Source organism: Belonocnema kinseyi, chromosome 6 (assembly GCF_010883055.1).
Source record: "Belonocnema kinseyi isolate 2016_QV_RU_SX_M_011 chromosome 6, B_treatae_v1, whole genome shotgun sequence".
In the NCBI taxonomy this organism is placed as follows: Eukaryota; Metazoa; Arthropoda; class Insecta; order Hymenoptera; family Cynipidae; genus Belonocnema; species Belonocnema kinseyi.
This window is the reverse complement of record NC_046662.1, coordinates 4,546,385-4,565,293: the sequence shown is the minus strand read 5'-3', so window position 1 is coordinate 4,565,293 and position 18,909 is coordinate 4,546,385. Positions and strand designations below refer to the sequence as shown.

The window sequence follows — 18,909 nt, the reverse complement described above, 5'->3', positions numbered from 1 at the left end:
TCAGTAGAAATTATTATTTTATGTATTAGAAATAATTTGTTAGATTTAAAAACATTGTAGGCAAATTTTAAGTTATTTTAAGATATTTCGAAGTTTGGAAAATATTTAAAAATTGTTTAATATTTCTAAAAAAAAATATTAAGCAAATTGTAGATTTTTGTAAGATTTTGTAATTAATTTTAAATATTTGTAAGGCCTTTGAAAAGTTTTAAGAAAATATTTTGTTTAAGACCCTAAGCAAAAATTAGATACATTTTTTATTTTAAAAATTAATTTTTGAAAATTATTTAAAAAGATTTTAAAACACTTAAAATTATTTTCTTTTAATTTAAAAAGAATGTAGAAGATTTTAAATCACAAATTTCCAATTTTCCGAGATTACAAAATTTTTTTTATATCTGAATAAGGTTAAGAGATATTTATAAGTTTTTAAATGATAATAAATCATATTATTCCTGAAAATATTTTGGAAGGTTCCAGGAATTAAATAAATATCTCTCAATATCACTTTTTTCAACTAAACAAAAAAATGCATTTATTTTTTGTGGATTCAAACATTGGGGGCAATATGCCCACAATTTGAGAAAAACCGGAAATTTTCGAGTACCTTCAGGCTTCCAGTATTGTATCTTGTCCATGGTGTCTCCCCAACCGTTGGTCAATGTTTTCTGCTGCACTTTCTCAATAAATTTAACAGGAATCGGTTTAATAAGTTCTCCCATGTCGACGCACTAAATGACGGAGTGACATGAATAACACTCCGGATCTCGCCGCCACTATCAACTTCACGGAAAGTCCACGAATGGGAAAAACACGTCACAATATTTCATAACCCCTCCTAGAATTCTCTACAGTTTTATTTTTTATTTTAATCTAATTCGTACTGATTTAAACGGAAAATCCTGTCTAGGTTAGGTGAGTGTGATTTTTTATTTCAATGTAAGGCGGCTTCTTCTTACTGCTAAAGAAACATTTGAATCTCAAGTGAAAGAGAAACAAAACAATGAGTCTGAAGCTCGCAACGTTGATAAAAAAACGTACGCATTTTTTTTAGTCGGAATGTTTTCAAAAAAAAAAGATTCATCTCTCTGAACTTCTTCCATTTGGTGAACAAAAAAAATCATATTTTTGCATAATTTAAAAAAAAAGTTTAACCCTCGTGTGCCCTGCTTGAAGAAAAATGATAGAGATCCTATCTTTTTAAATCATTTTGAATTTTTAAAACAGAAAGAAATAGAGCAAAATTCTGCCCCAGCTACCTAAGTACGGTTCCCCCACTACTCAGCTTCTCCTCACTCAGCCCAACTGGTATATAACATTTTTTTAATTTAGCAATTGGTGATTCACAAATATATTATTCGAAATCTGCTAATTATATTTTATCCAACGATATGTTATTTGACTTAAAAAGTTGAAAATTAAAGAATAAATGTTCCAAGTTTTTGTAAACTTTTATGGACAATGTTTCAGAATATATTATTCAAATCAAAACTTAACTTATTAACTTATTTTATCGCTGGAATCGTTATAATTCGCAGATTTCAAAAATTATATTTGTGAATTGCCAAGTACTAAACTAAAAAAAAATGTCATATACCGATTTTTGGTCTTCATCAGGTACAAAGGACTCTCGATGAACAGGATCAGCGGCTACAGTTCAGCTGAGTGAGGGGAAAGCATCGTAGTGGGGGAACCGTACGCAGGTAGCTGGAGCGAGATTGATTCTCGCCCTCTTTTTCAATACCCTCTTCTCCATCTGATCCTACACGTTATCTATTCAAATCAGCTTTTTTTATCTCTGTCAATATAAATTCCCGTTTATCTTGTTCAAACTCCTCTTCTCTATGAAATCACTATCTATTCTATCAAAATAAGTACGAAAACCACCCCACCTCTTTCTCTCTCTTCAACAATTCGACAATTGTCTTGCACTTTTGTTTCTTACCCGTCTGACAAACTTGTTAAGTGAAAATTCAACTATTTCGTTGCAACTTTACATTTTCGAATTGAAGATTAAACAATTTGGTAGAAAATTAGCCTCTACTGCTACAAAATAAATTTTTGTTTGTTTAAAATGCAACTGTTTGGTTGAAAATTCAGATTTTCAACTTAAAAATTTAACAATTTCGTAGAAAATTTATCTATTTAGCTGAAAATAGATTTATTTGGTTAAAAATTCACCTTTTGTTGCTAGAAAAAAATATATATACATTCTTTTTTTTAATCCAAATGTTTGGTTGAAAATTAATCTGTTTTAATTGAGGATGTATTTTGTTGAAAATTCGCCTTTGTTGGTTAAATCCACCTACTTTTTATTCTAAATTGAAACCTTTCTGGTTAAAGTATCAACTACTTGGCTGAAAATTGAAATATTTTGTTGAAAATTATATTTTTTTGTTAAATATTCATAATTTTAGTTGAAAATGGTTGTTTTTTTCTTGTTAAAAATTATTTGCTTACGCTGAAAATTCAACTATTTTGTTGAAACTTCAAGTTATTGGATTAACTTTTTGGTTAAAAATTAAAATTTTCATCTTAAAAATTGATCAATTTGGTAGAAAATTCAACTATTTGGCTGAAAATTGATGTATTTTGTTAAAAAATCATCTTTGTTGCTAAAAAATCATTTTTTAATCCTACTGTTTGCTTGAAAAATAAGTTGTTTTAGTTGGGGATTCAAGTATTTTGTTGAAAATTCGTCTCTCTTGGTTAAATCAAACTATTTTTTATTCTAAATTGAAACCTTTCTTGTGAAAACATCAACTACTAGGTAGAAAATTGAAATAGTTTGTTACAAATTAAATTTTGTTGTTGAGGATTCATAATTTTAGTTTAAAATTCGTTTTTTTGTTAAAAATTATTTGTTTAAACTAAAAATTCAACTATTTTGTTGAGACTTCAAGTGATTGGATTAATAGTAACTTTTTGATTAAAAATTAAAATTTTTAACTTAAAAATTTAACAATTTTGTAGAAAATTTAACTAATTGGCTTAAATATGATGTGTTTTGTTAAAAATTCGCCTTGTTTGCTAGAAAATAATTTTTTTATTTAACTGTTTGGTTGAAAAATAAATTGGTTTAGTTAAAGATTAAAGTATTTTGTTAAAAATTCGTCTTTGTTGAAATATCAACAATGACATTTTTCGTTGAAAATGCATCTTTTTAGGTTGAAGATTCAACTACTTGGTTGAAACTTGAAATATTTTGTTACGAATTAATTATTTATTTTGACTGAAAATTTACCTATTGTGTTGAAACTTCTAGTGGTTTCGTGTATATTCTTGTTACAAAATTAAACCGTTTTGTAGAAAAAAAAAAAAATTTCATTGAAAATTAAATCTCCTCAATAAAAAATCAACTACTCTATTTTTTTTCTTAAAAATTCATTTTTTATGTGATAAATGCAACTATTTATTTCAAAATCCTCATGAACGAAAAACTAATAAACTAAAAATTAATCAAATAAAATTTAGACTAAGATCACATCTATTTTTCAAAACATTTAGTTAAAAATTCGTCTTTTTGGTAGAAAATTCAACTGTTTTGTTAAAAATGTATGTATTTTGTTAAAAATTCGACTTTTCTGCTATTAAAATTCTCTTGTTTGAAAATTCACCTATTTTGTAAAAAAAATATATGTATTTAATTGAAAATTCGTTATTTTTGGACCTCAAAATATCAAAATAATTATGCGTAAAATCTTCGATGATGGGGTACATTATCCAAAAATTACACTGGTTTATTTTACAACACCCTAATTTGAAACCATTTTCAAATTAAACCCCAAAATTTACAAAATTCGGAAACACTAATCTAAAAAGTCGAAATTTTTTCGCTGATAAAAGCAGAATTTCACGCAACCAACTTCTAAATATTTGGGGTAGATCAAGATTGGATTCCACGTGCGTTGCATGGATGAAACTTTTTTTGGAAACTTTTGACATCAAAATCAACAAAAATTTCATGCGATTTATAAAAATCCCGAACCTCAGACTCATACAAAGAAAAATTGAAAAAATAAAAAATCATCTATTTTCAGAATGACCTGCCAATGAAGACATGCATCCATTAAACCAACGATATTCTCGAGGGATTTTGAATAAAGGAATTAATACTTCTTTATAATAAAAATTTACAACAATGATAAAATTATGAGAAATTTGAATTTATTGGCCCTCAAATTTGAGATGAAGGTGCATGAATATTCCCCAAATTTCATTTGCCGTATTTATTTAACCATAATTCATATGACCACAAAACAATTTACTACATTTTTTATTCATCCGGATTTCTACTTGGCATAATTTTTATTTTTCTAAATCGTTATGCAAAAAATTTTATATATCATAAAAATTATATCGCGATTAAATTTAGACCAAAAATATGCCTGATTTTTGTACTTATTTATAAGTTATATAAAATATGCCAATTTCATATTCTTATTTATTTGTAAAAAAAATAACTGTTCAAATTTGTCTCATTCCTTTAATACAAAAATGCGCATAAAATTAGGACGAAGTTTTACTAGTGGAAAAGGAACGTACATTTCAGACAGGATATCAAATTATCAGTAGAAACAGGCGTTCTTGGTGTGACTCCTCAATGCAAGATATCAATTATCAGTAGAAACAGAGTTTCTTGGTGCGACTCTTCAATTCAATATTAATTTATTCTGATTTTCGATTTCAATGTGAAAATTTTTCAATCTCTCAAGTTTTCCGTGAGAACTGAAGATAAATAATTTTCTAAACTTTCCATTCATATTCCTCTCCGTGTATTCTCAATAGGCTCTGGGCATTTAATGAAATTTCATATTTTCCAATTTGGGCCGGTCAATGGTTAATCTTTTCCGGACAGTTTAAAAGACTTCAAAATATTTAAATGTTCGATTAATTTTGAAATAATTCAAATATTTCTGATTTGGAATAGGGAATTTTTCGAAAATTCTTCTAAATCAGAATTGAAATTATTTTCCAAAATGCCCATTCCATGATAAATACTAATTATTTATGGAAATCACCTGTCCGAACTAAGAATTATAAATATTTCAGAAAATTCTCTGCCTCAAGGTCGATATGATAATTCTTTAATCAAATTCCCCGTCTTGTTTTGTTGAGAATTCATATTTTTGGTTGAAAATGTAAATATTTGGTTGATCATTCAACTTTTAGATTAAACATTTAGCTCTTTTGTTAAAAGCTCATGTGTTTAGTTTGAGAATTTCACATTTTTTATGAATTTATTTTGTCTTTATTGACTGACAAATTTGCCTTGTTTGAAAATTTGTCTCTTTTATTTGAAAATAGTCTTCTGTGTCATTTTTTTCGAAACAGTAGCAAAATAGTGTTATAGCTTTAAACAAGTATCAAATAATATCTATAGTGCAGTGAGTTGAAGACATGCCAGCAAGTAGATCGGAATTTCATTCGACTCTTGTGACTCATGTCAGACCGGGAATCACGTGGACATTGGCAGGTCGTACAATGATCTTTCATTCACAATCGATTCTCTATTCTTAATTAAAATTCCACCAACCACTACCTAACAAGATCCACTATCTAATATCCACAAATTCAACTAACCACTATATAAATATTCACCAACTAACTGCACTTAAAAGAAAATCCAACATCACTTCGCCCTTCCACCAATCCACAAAATTGAATCCCAACAAAGCAAAATTTGTCCCTAATATCCGGATTCAAGGCACAAGGTACTCATAAAGTCTCCCGAGGTCCGCGATACTCGGCCAACTGAAGTCAACTCTGATGGAAGTCACTCGGATTGAAGTGTAAGTGCGGCGGCGATGACACATCGCGATTCGTTTCGCGGGTACGCAGAGTGTGACGAAGAGAGGAAAAGGCACACGCTGAGTCGACCCGGACGACGGGCAGAACGTACTTACATACGTTTACGTACATACGTGTCGTCAATGTGAAATCGGTGCCGGTGACGTACCGGTCATTCATGGAGCCCGCCGTCATGCTGCAAGAATGTGCGCATCATGGTGGCGCAGGAAGACCAATCACAGACTGGTACCAGCTCCAAGATTCAAAGAAACGCGCGCGCCACATGTCACAAAGAAACCACGTGACCTAACCCCACACCGTCTATTATTTCTGACGTCACGGCCAGCTGACTATATTTTACTGTGGGTGGGTGTCTCTATGTCTCTAATTCAGGATGTAAGTACCACGGCTCGGACTCACTTCGGAGATCAAAAATAGTAATTCCCAAAAAAGCCTAACTGAACGTAAAAAAAATGTTTATTTATAATTGAACGAATGCTTGATATTAATATAGTAATTTTATTCTGACGCAACTTTTTCCCCCACAGTAGTTTTCAATCAAGTCCTAAAGTAGCAAAGATACCCTGGTGAAACATTTGGATAGGAATTAATTCCGAGCCAATCAGTACTATTCTGATATCTTTATCCGAGACAATGTGAATCAATCCGAACAAAATTTTCAATCTCGGTTGTTAAAAAAACCCTTGAAAATTAATCAGTCGGATTGAATATTCGGGTTAGATCAGTCCTGGTTGATTCTGATTGAATTTGGAATAATTCTGATTGGCTCGAAATGAATTCCTATCCGAAACTTTCACCAGGGTACTTTCTGGTACATGACTTTGTTCAGAAACAAACCTAGGAGAAATTGCTATACCAACTACAACATTACTGAATTTCATTGGTGGTGTTTCATCCTGATCCTCAGTATCATTATCATCAGATTTCAAAGGTTCTCGTTCGTTTAGATTACCCAATATCTCACTGTCAGTAGGTTATGCAGCAATTATTAAATTAGTGTCCACATCAAGAAAATCTTTAAAGTTTAAATCTGCGAATCTTAATCTCCTCTATAGATCAGTCCACCCTTCAGAAATACCATCATCCGCAGAATGTTCGTCCTCTTCTTGTCACATCAGTCCAAGTTTTGTTTAAACCGAAAATGACATCCCCTTTCCTCCTCCGAAGTCTCGAGCAATCTTCTTATGGCTCTCTCTCCGTAATTAACTTTATGGTTCTTGACAATTCATTGATCCATTCGTTGCAGTTGTGCAGTGACTTCGGTAGTAATTAAACCACTTTTACGACTTTTAGTATTTGCATCAAGACTTTCGGATGAGCCGGTCAAGTATCCACAAATGAAGAACTTTTCGATTGTCTCTTTGGAATTTGCAATCGATTTTATGAAGCCAGTCTTTATACATTAAACTGTCCACCCAAGATTTTGTATTGTTCTGGTAGAGCACTGGTAAATACTTGACTCCCTTGAAACATAGTAGATTCTTCGATTTTCCTATTACCAATAACTTTAGTTTTACTTTATCAGACATATTAGCGTAGATCCTAACAGTAACACGATGTTTGCTCTTCTTTCTACAGTGACAAAAGGTCACATGCAATCATCTAGGTTATAAACATGAATTTTTCAAAGTATGGTAATTACTCACAGACGTACTTCAAGTTAATGAGATTATCGTCACGGCGGAGCGCATAATATTCTTCGAATTATCGAACTTCAAATTATCGATAAATATTAACAGAAATTGCAAACCTCACGCATTTAAATTTCTGATTTCGTTACACCAACAATTTAAAAAAAAATTAATATAAATATTAAAGTACATGGCACTTTTTGGTCCACAAGTATAAATGCATTCATATAATTCAAAATAAAATATCTATCAAGTATTTTATTAATTTAAACTCATTTTTTAGGAAGCCTTTTCCGTTACACCAGCAACATTTTCTTATCATAACTTTCCTAATATTAGAAATTAAAAAGGAAGCATCAAATTAGCTTCTTCTTAAAAGCTTAAGCTGTCCCGAAGTACAAAATGTTACTCTTAAACCAGCGATATGAAAACTTTGGGACAAATTTTACAATACAATTTTTCTGTATTGCCAAAAAAGTTGTATCCCCTTAAATAATATACCACACACAACAAATCATCCCCCAATACTAGAAAAAATTAACAAACCTATTCACTCAAAAGTCTCAAATATTTTTACAGAAAGTTATTTTATTCGATGTCCAAAGATTGCCAAAAAAGCTTCATCCTCCTAGCAAATCATCCTCCACAAATCATCCAACAAAACATAAAAAACTTACACAAAATACACTCGAAAATTTGTTAGTGTGTCAAAAGTCTGCTAGTTTATTTTTCAAGTGTTGGGGGCAGATTTGGAGTCCGTTCCACATTAATTTTTTTAACGTTTATGAATTTTAAATTTGTTTATCCTAAAACTAATAATTTAATACAATCCAGACTACGATCGGGAAGTTACTAGAAAAAATAAAAAATTCTTTTTCCAAATGTCGTGACATGTTTTCGTTAGGAATTTCAAAGATTTACCAATTTCTGAATCTTACAATTTAATAATAATAACAGGCCGTGGACTAATTTAAGAAATTTAAAATAATGCATGCAATTTTTAAAAATTATATTGAGATATTAATTATTTCTGAAGTATGATAAACAATACATAAAATCGCGTGAAATCCTTTCGAATCTCTTAAAATACCCTAAAAGCTTAAAGATCTTTAAGATCCTGTAAAAATTCCTCAAAGACTCGTCAATCTTTTAAAATCCTTTGAAATCTTTTATAATACTCTAAAAGCTTTTGAAACCATTTAAAAGTATCAATCAGTGATCCTATGAAAATCACGTCACTCCTGTAAAATCCTTACAAATCCCGTAAATTATTTTGAAACTTGTAACATCTTTTAAAATGTCTTCAAAGCGCTGTAAATCATCTTTAGCTTAAAAGAAAAAAGATTTATAGTTGTTAAGACCCTCAGAACTTATGTCAGTTTCATCAGGTTTTTGTTTAAACAAAAGTTCAAACAAATTACAGTTTTTCAGCAAACTTTATATTGATATATTAACCTTCAAAGTTGGTGGATGCATCATCAATTATGAATTATGCAACACTGAATTTACGTACATCATAAACAATATTCAAATATTGTTTCCTATTTTTATTTACAACAGAAGAAATCGGTTTGTTTACTTTTTATCATTTTCTTCTTCAATCATAGATATATATAATCTTCTGAATCAACACAGCAGTAGCGGTGAAGGAAATATCATCATTTTCTTTTTCAATTTTATCTTCCATGAATTTCATTTTCTTTAAAAGCATATCAGAATTTTTTTATTTTGTAATCATCCAATATAAAATTGTTCGATTTAGGACGTTTTCGACTTTAAAATAGTTAAAACTTGAAAAAATGTAAGGCACTTTAATTTTTAATAACGCCAAATTTAATCCTTAAATTCTAACAAATCCCAAATGTTTCATAAATGATAAAAAGGTAGGCTTACGTTTTTGGAATACTTTTGAATGTAGTGGCTGCCACTTAAAAAAATCATGAAACCTTTTTCTTTTGTTTAAAGCTCAAATTAAAAATATATAAATAAATTGCTTTTATTTTTAAACAAAACCAGAACTGGTTTTTACAGAATGTTTGTAACTCGGTAGTAGAGTTCCCAATCTTAAATTATCTTTTTCTCTTTGCCCTTATCTTTTTTCTCAGTTTCTCTTTTTTATCTTGAAAATAATCAACCCGTGTAAATTTTAAAGTTGGAGGTTATAAGAGTGGCGGCAGCACAATTGAGTCCGTTATTGTTCAGACGTGTGATATGAATTTCAAAAGGGAGAATAAATAGAATATCTTTAAATTTGACTGCAAAGTAGAACCCCTATTCTAAATATGGCCCCCTCCAACTTTCTAAATGTATTTAGAACAACTCTAAAGGAAATATCATTCCTAAAAAAATGCAACATTGCACAGAAAATATGTTTTTCATTGTGAATTAAATCTTGTGAGAAAATTTGTTTCTAAATACTGAAATTTTTAATCATATTCCAGAAAGATGGAAGATTCGTAGATTTCTCCTGAAAAAATTGATCACCGTACGTTGCCAGACAAATTTACTTCTAAATTTCTTACCAGAGTCAAAGTCAGCACCTCCGGCATCCATGCCTCCTGGATTTCCATATTCTGAAAAATAAACAATTCATATCTTAGTATAAAATTAGATTTACTATGCTACGTTTTTAGATTCGTTTAAATTAAACCTCAAGATTAAAACCGAACCAATATAGATTACTTATCTGAGTCTAAACAAAGTATCTAGTACAGAAAATATTTGCATTACAACAATATTAAGCATAAATATTTAGTGAAAATCGGATTTCGAGGTTTCTGCTCTTTTGAGTCGATATCTAAACAGGGTGTCGTTCAATATTTTCTACAGTGGAATGAATTTTCTTTGGTTGGAAAGTAAGGTGATTTTTCACTTAGCCTTTATTTTGGGGACCTTCAGAAGTGTATCAAATGCGGACTCGATTGGACAAATCCTGCAAAAGTTAGCGTGGCTACGACATTCAGGTAACCATACATACAGACAGACAGACACCGATGAAATTTTATGATTTTTTGGATTCTGTGAGTGCCGAAACGTAAAGATCCGTTAAAAACCAGAGATTGAAAATTTGGACGATTACATTACATTCTCAGGAATGAGAATGTAATAAATGTAGGTCAAGTAAACATATTGCATTTTCAAACAAATACATAGTTACATTATCAAGCAAATAGATGAATTTTTAACTGAGGAGATTCACTTTCCATCAAAAAGATGGATTTTCAACTTAAATGACAAATCTTCAACAGCTCAGCAACCAAAATAGATTATGATCAAACAAAAAATTGCATTTTTAACTAAAACCGATAAAATCTCTACCAACATTGAAGAATTTTCTACTAAAAAATATTGATTTTCAGAAAAAAGTTAATTTTACAGAAAAAAACGCGGATTTTTAACAGTATAGTTCAATTTTTAAACAGAAAATATGAAATCAACAAAAAATTAAATTTTTGACACTTAAAATAAAGGACTATTCGTCAAAAAAGTTAATTTTCAGCCAAAAAATAAAAATTTTTAGTATAAAAAGGAATATTTAAATGTTCAGTGATAAAAATGAATTTGCAAATAAAAAAACATATTTTCAACAAAATAGCTCAAATTTCAGCTAAATAAGATCGGGTTTCAGCCAAAAATGCAATAGTTGATAATTTAACGAAAAAAGATTTTTATACGAAAAAAAGCAGTTGATTTCAACCAAAAAAAGACAAATTTTTAACAGAGCACTTCAATTTTCAACCAAGTAGTTGAAATTTAAAAAAAAAAGAAATTAAATCTCAAAACAAATGTAATATTTGACACCAAATACTTAATTTTTACGGAAAAAAATTTTTTTTTTATGTCAAAAATGGAACAATTAAATATTGAGTGATAACAATTTAATTTTCAACAGAAAAAACGCATTTTTATCAAAATAGTTGAATTTTTAACCAGAAATGATAAATTATTAGCCAAAAATCCAATAGTTGATATTTTGACCAAAAAAGATTTTAATTTTTAAAAAACAGTTGATTTCAACCAAAAAATACAACGAATATTATCACGAAAAAAATGTGATAGTTGACATCAAATAGTTGAATTTTTATCCTGAAGATATGAATAATCATCAAAAAAGTTAATATTCAACGAAAAAAGATAATTTTTTAGTCAAAAAATGGAACAGTTCAGTTTCCAGTGATAAAAATTAAATTTCAAACAGAAAAATTATTTTCAACAAAAAAGATGAATTTGCAATAAAAAAGATTAATTTTTAAAAAAGTAGTACCACTTTCAACAAAAACGATGGAGTTGTATCTAAATGAATAAAATTTAACAAAGCAGTTCGACTTTAACACAAGTAGTTAAATTTTCTACTAGAATAATTGTATTTTTTTAGCCAAAAAACACGAATTGTCAATCAAAAGAATAAATTAAAAAATAAATAGCGGAAATTTAAACTAAAAAAACTCAAAACAAAAAATAAAAATTTGCAGTCAAAAATGGAATAGTTTAATTTAAAAAAAAATATTCAATTTTCGCAAAAAGACGTATTTTCAACAAAAAATGAATTCTTAACAAAGTAATTCGACTTTTAATCATATTGTTAAATTTTCTACTAAAATAATTTAATTTTATACCAAAAAACACAAAGTTTCAATCAAATACATAAATTTTTAATTAAATAAATAATTTTTCACATTAATAGCTTAATCTTCAACTAATAAACATGAATTTTCAGCCGAAAATACAACAGTTGATACTTCAATCAAAAAATATTTTTACTTCCAATAAAAAACAGTTGATACCACAAAAAAATTCAATCGAACAAGGGAAAAACGATAAAACCTGCGATAAATAAGTAGGCATTTTGATCATTTATAAACTACAGCATAAAACTTTAAATAAACTTTGAAGTCCATTTTCGATACTTGAAAAGAAAACTAGATGGGAAACCAGGAAATTTAGCTTAAAAAATCAACCTAATTTTCCACTCCAAGGCTGTTTATAACTATTTTAATATAACATAATGTATATAAGAATGTTTTTCTAGAGCCTAGAAATGAAGAATTTCGAAAGCCATCAATAAAAAATATGTTTTAACAGAAAAATTTAAATCAAGCTTCAGTTGTCGGTCATTTTCAGCAGTTTGCAGGAACCTTGATTTAAGCAATTGTTAATCAACCCCCCTAATTCTCTTATCAAGATAACAGCTCTGCACCATTTGCTTTCCTTCTGACGTAAATCGCTAAAAAAAAAACCTAACCTAAAATCTGATTTGCAGCTCTAAAGTCTTCAATCTCGTTGCATAGCAACCCCGTTTTCCTTCCCTTGATTTAAATTCCCTCCACTTGGCAACACTGTCTCCTATGATTTTTGCAAAATATTAATTAAATATTTCCTGATCGAGCTACTTACAGAAAAATACCAAACACTTCCAGTAAAACAGAAACCCGAGTCACTACACTTCCAAAAACACTGCGAGAAATCCAAAGTCACCAAAATCCATCAAAATTGTCAAACCTGAATCCACCTGGCGACAGTGCTCCAAAAACTCGCCTTGCCTATCCTTTACGGAATTGTTCCACTGTCATTTCAGGGGTGGAAGCTAGAACTGAACCCAAAATCTTCTAAATTCAACATTATTTATGCAAAAACGCTGCTTCAAGCAACTTGTACGAAATGATTCTACTGTAGATTCACCTACAGAAACCTTGTTACTTCTGCCTATGAATTATAAACTTAGGAAATCTTCCCGGCAACATTTTTTAAAACACAAATTAATTCCTCTGAATGATCAAGTTTTGTCATTTTCCTGGTAATGCCAAAGCATTTTAACACAACTAAATTATCAAGCTTAACCATCTTCCCGGCAAAATGGAAACATTTGTTAAACCCAGCTTTTTTTATTCTTTCAGTACTCAAAACAGATGCAGACCGACTAAGTTTAAAACTAATCAGCAGTGATAATAATAATTCCGCCTTCATGGCACGTGTATTTGGAACGAGATAGAACCTCCGCTGTAAACGCTCGTGGGGGAAAATACAAGAATAAACACGTCCAAGGGCATGCTTGTTCCGAGATGGAAACTATAGAAATAAGAGAAAGGATCCATCCTCTCGTCAAAAAAATCTCTTCCATGAATTTTGCAAAAATCGAAGTATTTTCTCGCGACTTCTGATCGTGTGGAATAAGGTAGTTATTTGATTCGTGCAAGATGGGACGAGTGGCAAAATATATCCCTTTGAACAGCTTCACGATTATTCAGATCTGAACTATTGTCGAAACCCCCAATTTGCAAAAAAGGGTCCGGCAGTGCGAAGATGGCAACGTCGGAACGGCAGCCATCTTGGATCCTGGGAGCTGTGAGGTTAATGCGATTTTTTTTCAGCCCGCGTCAGAGAAGGCACAAAACTTTAATCACTTGGAGGCAAAAGCTTTTCCCTCTGCGAATAATGAACTGGGAATAGCCTGGACACTGGGGACTTACTTTGTGACTGATCGTCAAGGCTCTCTCGGTCCGACATTTCCCGTCTATCCAGGAAGGCGAAGACGGTGGTCTTTTTTAGAAAATAGCTCCGACACTGACACCCGACGGCACAACCCGACCAATCGCAAATTTTTTTTCACTTCACTGCACTTCACTGCTTCACTCTCCTTTCCACTCCTTTCGCTGTTCCGCCAGTTCCGACCCCGCGCGGACCACCTCGCGAACTTGCACACACACGCACGCAACACACACAATTTGAGCGCAAGGTGAGGTTAGAAATTTGATTGCCTTGATGGAGGGTGACGAGGAGGAGGAGGCGGTGGTTGGTCAGTCGAATTTTTTACGATGTATCGAAGCTCCATTTTGGCGCGATTTTTGAATTTTAAAAAGATGATTAGGTATTTTAGGTTAGGTGGGGGATATTCAAGATGTCTGCACGACGAGGGCCAAACAATAATACCAAATGCACGTGACGAAACTTTATTTTTATAATATCTTGGAGAAAAATAAGTTTTTTACCATAAGTGTAGTGGGATTTTATTTTTTATTTTTCTAAAGCTATTCAATTAAATAATAAAATCGATACATTTTTTGTAACGTGTTCGTTATTTAATTAAATACTGTTGGAAAATAAAAAATCAGATGCGAATGAACAGGGGCGCCAACCCCTCGGATGTAGGTCGGCAAGCTACGAACTGTTTTGAGGGGGGTGGAGGGGTCCCCGAAAATTGGGAAATATATTGTGTAAATAAATTAACTAAAAATGCTAGAAAAATAAGAGAAAATAACTGAGTAAAGAAAGTGAAATAAAACAGAACGTGCAAAAATCCATAATTCGCACGATTAAATTTATATTTATAAACAGGTTCACGAATATTACATATGGGAGTACCATTTCGTGAGTTTCTTTGAATTTTTTAAAGTATAAAAAAGAATGCTGGTAATATATCCCTTTGCTGTATGCCAGCGTAAATAAAACGGGTACCAAAAATTCCATTTGGAGAAAAAGTAGATCAGAGTTGAATAAATAATCATTGTTTTCAAATTGGCAACTATAAGTGATGTAAGAACGTATCCTGATTAATTTTGTCGATTACAACAAATATATCGTAGAAACAGATTGATTAATAAATTTTGCCTAAACAGTTTTTTAGAAATCCAATACAAATTTATCTAACTTATCATCAAGCAAGCCTAATGTTTTAAAAATATTAAAAGTTGTCAAAAATTTGTAAAATGACAATGATTTACTGGAGTAATATTTAAGATATTCTCGATCCACCCTCCCACCATAGTAGGAAATCTTTACCCCTCCGAAGAAGTTTATACTCCTTGGGGGTTAGTACCGCTGAGTAGAGCCTTAATGAAATGTGATTAGTGCTTTTTATTCATTATCCCAAATTTTCAACTCAATGTGGCGCTTCGTGTGAAAATAATTTGGGAAATAAAAAAGTGACGGTAAGGTAGGAATCTGATAACAAACCCACTCGTCACATAGCCTTAAGTAATTTTTGAATAACTGATAAAAATAAATCATTGAAGTCCTAACAATTTAATTTTTTAATATTTATGCGAAATAGTATATTACAGTTTTAATTTCAAATTATTTGCAAAGTAATTTGATCTCTTATACCTTTTTCTATTGGAAATTCTGATTCCTTATTGTATAGAAAAATTATTATTAATTACATCAAACTCTCGCTTTCAGTCAAGTTTCGGGGGTTGCCTTCAAATAGCCTTGGAGTGGGTTCGGAGGATAGAAGCGTAAACAGCGAGGGCCGCCTGACTCGTTTCTAATTGGAATATATATATATATATATATTTATTTATTTATTTATTTATAATGTCGCAACCGCTCTCGCTCTGCTCTCCTGAGAAACTGAGAAGGGTGAGGACAGGGTGACTGAACGCGAGAGTGCGATGTATTTATTTTTAAATTAAGCTAGAGGAAATCTCTTTAATTTGATGTTTGAAATTTTTGCGCGCTATTCACGCTATTCATAATTCTTATCATTTTGATAATCGCTCTTGTTCTTTTTTTTTCGCTCATCACATTCTTTTTTCTCAAACAGAGGGGGGGGATAAAAGTGTCGATAAGGTAGGGATCTGGTCACGTGACCCACTCATCACATGGCCTTAATGTGAAAAATAATTTTTTTTCCCAAGCTATTGAAAAAATTAAGTTTTATCCCATGGGATTGGTATTATTGCTTAGCCTTAATTAGGATACAGAAATCTTGCCAGCTGATGTGACGACTTGAAATAACTTAATTTCATGGTAGGTATTGATTGGTCCCTAATCTCGGTTAGCATAATCTCATTAGGTATTTTTACATAAATACATGATAACTTAATTTCGTATAATATCTTTGATTGCGTGGAGTACTGACGGCATTGATTACTGATGACTGAATACTGATTAGGTATTTCACATTGTGACGTCAGCTGTCAAGATGTCTGCACGCTGAGGGCCAAACAATAATGCGATTTGCATGGGGCACAACTATATATTTTTAATATCATGGAAAAAACATGATTTTTTATCATTCTTCCGGATATTAATCTTTATTTTTCAAAAGGTATTCAAGTAAATAATATAATCGACTGGACCGCGGTAATACTTTGCAATACCAGTAATTACCGGTAATCACTGGTACTCGCGGTAAAACCAGTAATTCTTTAATTTTACACAGAAAAAAGGTTTTTAGAGACAAACAGTTGAATTTTATGATAAATTAGACCCTGTGTTTACGCATTCTGTAGTATTCTGCACATGAAACATGTATAATATGTGTTTTGGCACGCTTTTTTTTTATAAAAAAAATGATCAGACTTATAGCATTTATAAAATAAAAAAAGATAATAATAATAATAAACACTATGGATCAAGCAACGCACTATATAAAAACGCAAGGATAAGGATTTTTTTCTTTGTAAAAACCCTACAAGATTTTTCATGACAAGTTTTCCAATTTTCTTTACAAAACTTGAAAATTAAAATTTGAAATACGCAAGAAATAATGAAAAATAAAAAATTTCATTTTGCTGTAAACTATGCAAGATACAAAAAAGATGAATGACCAAAAATTGTGCACCTAAAAAAGATCTACAAATTTGATAAAACCACTTTTTTATAGGACACGTATTTTTTGTCCCATTCGTAAAACACAATATTACAAATTTTGGACAAACGACACAAGCTACGAAAGAAAAAGGCAAAAATTGTACACCTGAAAAAGAGCTGGAAATTTATCACCCATAAGTTTTTGATAGGACACGTAATTTTTGTTTCAATCGTAAAAAGTAACTTCAGTTACCAGCTAACTTCACTTCGTTTATTGCTAAGGGGAAACAGTGGACCAAATGCATGGGATTTGGTCCATTTTTGCATATAAGTATTTGAAAAATAGTTTGTATTAGTTAATAACTATTTAAGGACATAAGAAAATGATTATAATTATTATTAATTACAAGGATAAAACAAAAATAAAAATTTGTTCCATGCATTTGGTCCATTGTTTTTCCCTCAGCGTTTAACGAAGTGAAGTTAGCCAACGGTTGTAGTGAAAATGCCATTTTTTAGTTCTTGAACCTTATGATAGGTACGCTAGTAACGTGCGCATCAAAGCCAAAGAAAAGACGTTTCTCATGTTGCAAAACTTAACGTTTCTTTTTAAAATTTCGCGTGGACTCTTCAAACAATTGTTCTTAAATTATTGTGCATATACGTTTATATATGTTAGAAGATAAAATTCTGAAAATACTGAAACAATTTGTTAATTTGAAAATTCGCGGGCACCAGGTACTTGTGATCGACAGCGCTCTAACGCCTGAATCAGAAAACAAGCTTATTAGAAAAAAAAGAGGTTAAAACACGTCACTGCACGTCACCAATTATGTATTTGAGTAAACAGCTGTATAATTTGTTTTAATATTATTCTCTTAATGTTTATCAAGTCTTCAGTCGCCGACACTCACAAATGTTGATGTCCAAAGATCACTATGTCTTCAGGAAATACAGCCCTTGTCGGAGAAACGTGGAGCTTATGTTAACCTAACCTCTGTTTTCCATGAAAAAAAAATTCAGGTAAATATTTCAAATATTTCTATTTTATACTTAAAGGTCGAGTGGTTTTTAGAAAAGCCTCGAGTTTTTCTTAAAGTGTTTTCTGAAAATTGACATTTTTCTTGGTGGAAAATATTGACAATCCTTATCAGAGAAGATCGATTGTGAAAGTTTTGGTGTCATATTATGATATATATTTTGAAAAATGCTGTTATTTTCATTTCCATATTTTCGGTTAGCAATTATCTACTGATTGAGGATAGTTTTTGTGTTTTATCAGTCTTTGAGGACCAGATTGAAAGTGAAATTTTAAGCTCATTTGAGAGAATCAGTTTTATACGAACAGTTTTTTATTAGGTTGGTCCAAAAATTTTGTTTGAGAATTTCCATGTGCTAAACTAACATATTTGTTCGAATCCAAAACATAATAACACGTTGTTTAAAAAAACAAAATTGATATTTAGGGTTTCGGCCTATCCCATAAAGTTGAAAACACATTTCCAATAAAAAAAATACTTTTTTGTCAATTTTTGGGTGCAACCCACATGAGCCTGTTTTGGTCCCCCAAAAAAACCCATAATTGAAAAGATATCTTTTAAATTTCTAAGTATTGTTTAAACCATTTTCTTTTAAAGAAAAGGTAGAAAGTCGTGTTTTTTTCAAAAATTTTGAACTGTGTCAACTTTTCACAAATATAACTATTCACAAAATTTATTATTATTTATTATTATATATATATTTTTTTTACATTCTAACTTCTTTAAAAATTATCACTCAAATTGAGATAATTTAATTAATTCAATTAATTAATTGATGATATTTTAGAAATAAAATTGTTTAATTCTCTTAGAATTGTGCTAGAAAGTTACTGTTTTTTTCTGAAATATCAAGATTTGCAATTAGACTAAAGTCGTTTAACAATCATATGGGAGGG

The 18,909-nt window shown here is 30.6% G+C and overlaps 2 protein-coding genes across 5 annotated transcripts in view; one reads left to right on the top strand and one right to left on the bottom strand.

The window, feature by feature from the left end:
• Positions 1-14,157, bottom strand: part of LOC117175685 (transcriptional activator protein Pur-beta) — a 55,379-nt gene extending 41,222 nt beyond the window's left edge. For 2 of the 4 annotated variants that reach the window (XM_033365415.1, XM_033365417.1), the window contains exons 1-2: positions 5,584-5,755; positions 608-961 (exon numbers count right to left, since the gene is read on the bottom strand). In XM_033365415.1, the coding sequence (XP_033221306.1) occupies positions 608-722 (115 nt within the window). In that variant the 5' untranslated portion in view covers positions 723-961; positions 5,584-5,755. Of the gene's footprint in view, positions 1-607; positions 962-5,583; positions 5,756-9,964; positions 10,016-13,909 lie in introns of those variants that run through there. The other 2 variants (XM_033365418.1, XM_033365419.1) reach the window with 2 other exon arrangements.
• Positions 14,158-17,597: 3,440 nt separating this feature from the next.
• LOC117175107 (ubiA prenyltransferase domain-containing protein 1 homolog) overlaps positions 17,598-18,909 on the top strand; it is a 7,699-nt gene continuing 6,387 nt past the window's right edge. The window contains exons 1-2 of the mRNA XM_033364659.1: positions 17,598-17,775; positions 17,867-17,996. The gene's annotated coding sequence lies outside the window, so the exon portion shown is untranslated. The remainder of the gene's footprint in view (positions 17,776-17,866; positions 17,997-18,909) is intronic.